At 47.0% G+C, this 5,033-nt stretch overlaps 1 protein-coding gene across 1 annotated transcript; it reads right to left on the reverse strand.

Annotated features, from left to right (window-relative positions):
- Nucleotides 1-480: 480 nt before the first annotated feature.
- Nucleotides 481-3,033, reverse strand: LOC149831878 (aspartyl protease family protein At5g10770-like). The gene is made up of 2 exons (XM_090014198.1): nt 2,841-3,033; nt 481-1,918 (listed from the first exon to the last, which is right to left on the reverse strand). The coding sequence occupies exons 1-2, from the start codon at nt 2,998-3,000 to the stop codon at nt 627-629; spliced, it is 1,452 nt and encodes a 483-aa protein (XP_089870324.1). The 5' UTR covers nt 3,001-3,033; the 3' UTR covers nt 481-626.
- Nucleotides 3,034-5,033: the final 2,000 nt, after the last annotated feature.

Here is a 5,033-nt window from a genome sequence, read left to right on the forward strand (position 1 = left end):
CATTTTTGTCATTTTCTCAAACCATCACTTTATGAGAAGAATAGCAATAAAGGGTACTTAAGTCTTTGCAACAACACCAGAGTCCGATGCAAAGTTATGTCAACATACACGGGAATACGAGCCCCATGTGCTTGTATACGTGGTGCTCATTCAAAGCCCCGAACACAGACGTGGGATTCAGTGAATCATCGGGGGGGGACATATAACCTGCTTTCGCCAATCATGGTCACTATGTGCAACTATGCCTTAGAGCTCTCCATCTGTAAGATTGGACAAACTAACTTCACAGCAAGGGATTTTAGTTCTCATCTTGTTATCGAAACTCGACGAAATTATGAACCTTTAATTGCCATTCAAATTTTCACGAGGGGATACAATTCTCTGCAATATCTTTATGACGATTTTGACTCGGTTGGGCTCCTTAATGACGTTAAGGTGACGCTGTGTAAAGAGTTTGCAAATGAAAATATACATCGAGTAGGAAAAGATACTGGTTTGCTTTTCATGTATAAGAAGCCATTTATTGTAGGCATACATGTGCAAACAATGAGGCCATTTTTTCATTGCATCAGCATCTATGCCATCAATTACAACTATAGCAAGAAGGAATGAGTTGTGGATGCAATTCAATTGCATGCTCCAGGTATGAACCCAATCCTTGCATTGGGGATGTCATGCACTATCTGGGTCCCTTTTTGCTGCCTGTTCCCTATGATGGCCACACTGTTACCACTGGAGGCAGCAAATGCTAAGCAGGCCTGAGATGTCGTGGGAATAAAGAAGATATTAGGAATATCCAGAGCCAGGACTGTTCCTCCCTGGAAGTGAAACCTGATCACCGGGACCTGAATTGTCGAGTAACTGGAGAGGTCATAGCAGGTGTCCAAGATGCTAAGTGGTTGGGCCAATGGATAGTTGGTCATGCCGCTGCGAAAAGCAGATTTCAACGCATCATAAGCTGAAGGCGGCAAGCGGGTGATGACAGTCCCTGAATCTATTATGGTACCGGGGCTCTGAAAGACAGAAGAAGAGATGGGCAGTAGCTGTCCACCCACACTGATACCAGCCACTGGGACGAAATAGAAGGGAGGGTATTGAGGATTGCTTAGCAGTGGTGTAAATTGAGCAGAGGAGTAAGATGGGTCAGGTCCGAAGGTCAAGAATCCAGGTGATCTGGATGTTGGCAGACAGTAGGAAAACACGCCGCCATACTTGTTGGTGGTTTGAGAGATGACAGAGAGTTCGGTCCGTCCTAGTCCGAGTAGGCCCCCGGTCATCCCGAACAAGCCCTGGTTCTTCTGCCCACAGCCGAAGGCGAAACCAGGGAACACATCAGAGGCAGTCAGGGTCAATGTGTCTCGGCTGAAGAACCCAACTGAGAACGAGTTGTCACCATAAGCCACACCGTAGAGGCACCTGGAAGCCGAGCATCCACCGGTTCCTGACTCGGACTTCACAGCAGTGCATTGGGGGTGATAGCATGGTATGTTTCTGTATGTGGAAGAGGAGGAGGGACTGAACCTTGGCCCCTGTTGCTGGTAGCATGAGCTAACACAGGGATCACACTGGACCCAGGTGATGTCGCTACCGGTGTCAAAGACTAGGTAGAAGTCTTTCTTGGGTGTGCCGAGGCCCACAGTCACAATGAAGTTTCCAGTGCCCAGTGAGGCACCCGGAGAAGCGGGGAGAGATGTGGCAGCATCAGTAAGCAAGGCATCCTGTAGTTGCTTATTATGTGATGATGAAGACCTCCTGGAATTGATCCATTCAACCCTGGACTCGTCCTGCTGGAGGATCTCCTTGAAATCCTGTGTATGATTGTGTACTGGGCCTGCCTTTGCATGGAAAGGGGAGCAAGGCCCATGTACATCAACCAGTTTCAGGACTGGCTTTCCTTGCTCGTGGCCACTATGGATACCTGAAGTGAAGAATATCAGTAAAAGTGTATAAGAAATGTCCTACAAGTAATTTCATCAAATTCAATACCATTTTGTCCACTTTGATTAAATGGCTAGGAGATTAATACAACCTTTAATCAATAGATCTGATGAAAGCCATGATCAATCAACTTATGTAAGATCCATGTCTGTCAAAAATTCAGATTCTATATGTTTTGAAAATATCGAAAAAAAACATAACTAATTGGACAATCCCAAAGATTCCAATAAAACAAATATATAAGCAGGGAACTTTCAAATTCCAATCTGATTACTACATCAAAATGATAGAAAAAACCCTTCCTATATCAGGATATATATATATATATATATGCTAGAATTAACCCAATCTTCCTGCTCCCTAGTGATTTGAGAGACTTGGTACAGATTCAGTCAGCTCACTTGACCAACTGCCATAGAGTGCCTCAGGTCTTGAAAGAACATGCTATAGGCAGTGCGAGCTTCGTTACACAGTCTTGCTTATTCAGTCATTTGAGAACTGAATGAGCTGTACATGTGTTTTTAGCAGAACAGAGAACCCATCTCATCTAACCTTCAGTTCCGCAAGAGAGGAATCAATAAGAGGTGGTTTCTTAATGAAAATGGGCAATGAGCCCGCTACGCTCAATCAAATAACAAGGAATAGAGAAAAATGGAATGAATGTCAGAAGCAACAGCCAAATAAACCATGTTTTAGCTGATTAATTTTTGTTGATGGTAGATGCACCTAGATCGAGACCCTTGCTCTGGGGAGTGATCATACACACCTTATACTCAAAGTACACAAGAACAAAAGGGAGCAGAATTAAACTTGTGTGAAGCTACATGATCTTAAACTCGGACCATTTCTTTCCTAACTCAGGTTGGTGGTCATTGAACAGCAGAGGAAGAGAGAGGAGTCACCTTTTCTTGTGTCACATGCGTGTGGAGTTAGCAGCGAGTCGACTGCAAAAGTCTGAAAGTGCTGGTTTATGCCTCTGGCATTCGCAAGCGTGGAGGACACAGCACAGAGGAGGTGGAGGAAGAAGCCAAGAGTAAAGGGTGAGGCCTTTGCCATTCTCATGGCTTTCTCTTTTACAGTTTGAGCTCCAGACCTTGTGAAAACTAACCAAGGGTGTGCAGCATTTTATACACAGCTGGCTCATGCTGATGGACCAGGAAAGATTCAGAATCCACCAATAATGGTACGGGTTTGGGTCGGATATTATACCACAATATCCCATTCAATTGGATCCAGTAAAACCCTACTCGATCCCAACAGATAAACGGTCAGATTTGAGATGCGGTTTTTGATACTAGAAAGGCTTAAAAATATCTCAACCCACTAAATCTCTTGGACCACTGGAGCTCTAGTCTTATGCAAAAAGGGTGAGGTGATAATATGATTTTGAACCACGGGGAGCTGGACTTGTACCAGAATCCGGACCCGATTAGGTGATGCACGGTCAGTTCCTACATCCATCCAAATCTGGCCCATCTGCACTCACCAGACAAAAGGGTCAAGCATTATTGTCTCTTCTCTTGTATTGTAATGCAATACGCGTAATGGATGGGAGCCACAAATAATTGAACGGGAATGTGCTTGTTTTGAGATACAACTGTTTTCTCTCTGCTTCTTTTCTTTCTTTCTTTAATAATCAAACCCAAGGGGTTTGGCTTTGTGGGATGGGCCTTGACTGTTAGATGGACAGTGCAAGCCAAAGTTTGTCTATTCCCCTGGATTGAGGGGGTAAGCCCTCGGAGTTTTATGTTGACATGGACAGACAGAGACCATAGTATGGCAGGCTGAGTCAGCGCGGCTAAGTCTCCTAGTAAAACTAAAAAAAAATAATTGGGGTTGGATGACCCTACCAATTTGCCAAACTGCACTAGAAATTACAAACCCAGTCCATTTGAAAGACCTCCCTCCTGACCCATCACCCCCTTCCCTTCCACCACAGGCCAAGCATGAAAAAGTAGAAAGATAAAAAAAAAAAACGAAAGCATGAAGGCCGTGTGGGGCCCACAGTGCTGGTTTTCCCATGCTTTTGCAGTCCTGCTGATTGGTCCAGGAATGTCCTCGTTCCTATATACAAGCGGCAGGTCCTAACCCTTTTTAAGGTTAAGTGAGTAGGGTCGCAGGGAAGGGCTCGCAACGCCTTTCCCTGCGCCGCCCTCCCCCTTCCTCCTCACTTCCCGTAATGGCCATCGTCAGCCGTTGCGTTACTCCGTGAAAAGAAACCCTGTGGGGTTTCCTTATTCAGACCCCCAAGGGGTTCTTTATCATCAGAGGGAAGGGGCGGAGCTTTGCGCTTGCTCCCTCTTCCCTCCCCTCTCGTTCCCTCTCCTCGTAACTCTCGTCTCTCTGTCTCGTTGCGACTTCTGACAGCCCCAGCATCGTCGGCTCTCTCTCGCCTCTCTGTTTCCCCCTCTACAATTTTCGATGAGCTGATCCCCTGCACCAACCCTGCCACGACGAGCACTAGTGCCTCCCGTAGGTAAACTCCGACTTTTGTTTTTCTTTTCTCGCTCGATCAGGATCGTTGGAGGACCGACAAAGGGTCAGTGTCCTCTGTCGAAGCCTTCCCCTTCCCCAGTGACCGTTGGAGGTCCGGCAGAGGGTCGGTGGCCTCTGCCGGAGCCTCCCCCTAGGGCCGTCGGAGGTCCGATAGAGCACCAGATGGCCTCTACCAAAGCCTCCTCCTTTCTCTTCGGTGGTTGTTGGAGGGTCGGCAAGGCCCGACTGCCTCTATCGGTCCCTCCCCACCCATCTGAGGTCGGTGGGGGGGGGGGGGGCTCCGCCTCTGTCCTCATGCCTGCCAGCAGGGGGCTTTGCCCTCTGTCCATTTGTTCTTTCCAACAGGACAAGGGGAGGCTCCGTCCCTGTCCTCGTGCCTACCGGCAAAGGGCTTTGCCCCCTGCCCCTTTGATCTTTTCGGTAGAACAGGGGGCTCTACCCCCTGTCGTTTTGATCGTTGGCAGGGGCAAAGCCCCTGTAGTCACAAGCTGAATGCTTCTCTTATGTGATTTTCTTAAAATGTGCAGAACTCGGATAATTTTTTTATCTTTTTAATGATTTGGCATTACTTGCTAGAACTTGCAAACTGAAAATCGGGT

Source organism: Nuphar pumila, chromosome 7 (genome assembly GCF_984573655.1).
Source record: "Nuphar pumila chromosome 7, dmNupPumi1.hap1.1, whole genome shotgun sequence".
Lineage (NCBI taxonomy): Eukaryota > Viridiplantae > Streptophyta > Magnoliopsida > Nymphaeales > Nymphaeaceae > Nuphar > Nuphar pumila.

Coding starts and splice junctions, on each gene's coding strand:
- LOC149831878 (XM_090014198.1), bottom strand. CDS start 3,000: ATGAGAATGGCAAAGGCCTCACCCTTTACTCTTGGCTTCTTCCTCCAC. Junction 1,919..2,840: donor CGCATGTGACACAAGAAAAG/GTGACTCCTCTC, acceptor TCTTCACTTCAG/GTATCCATAGTGGCCACGAG.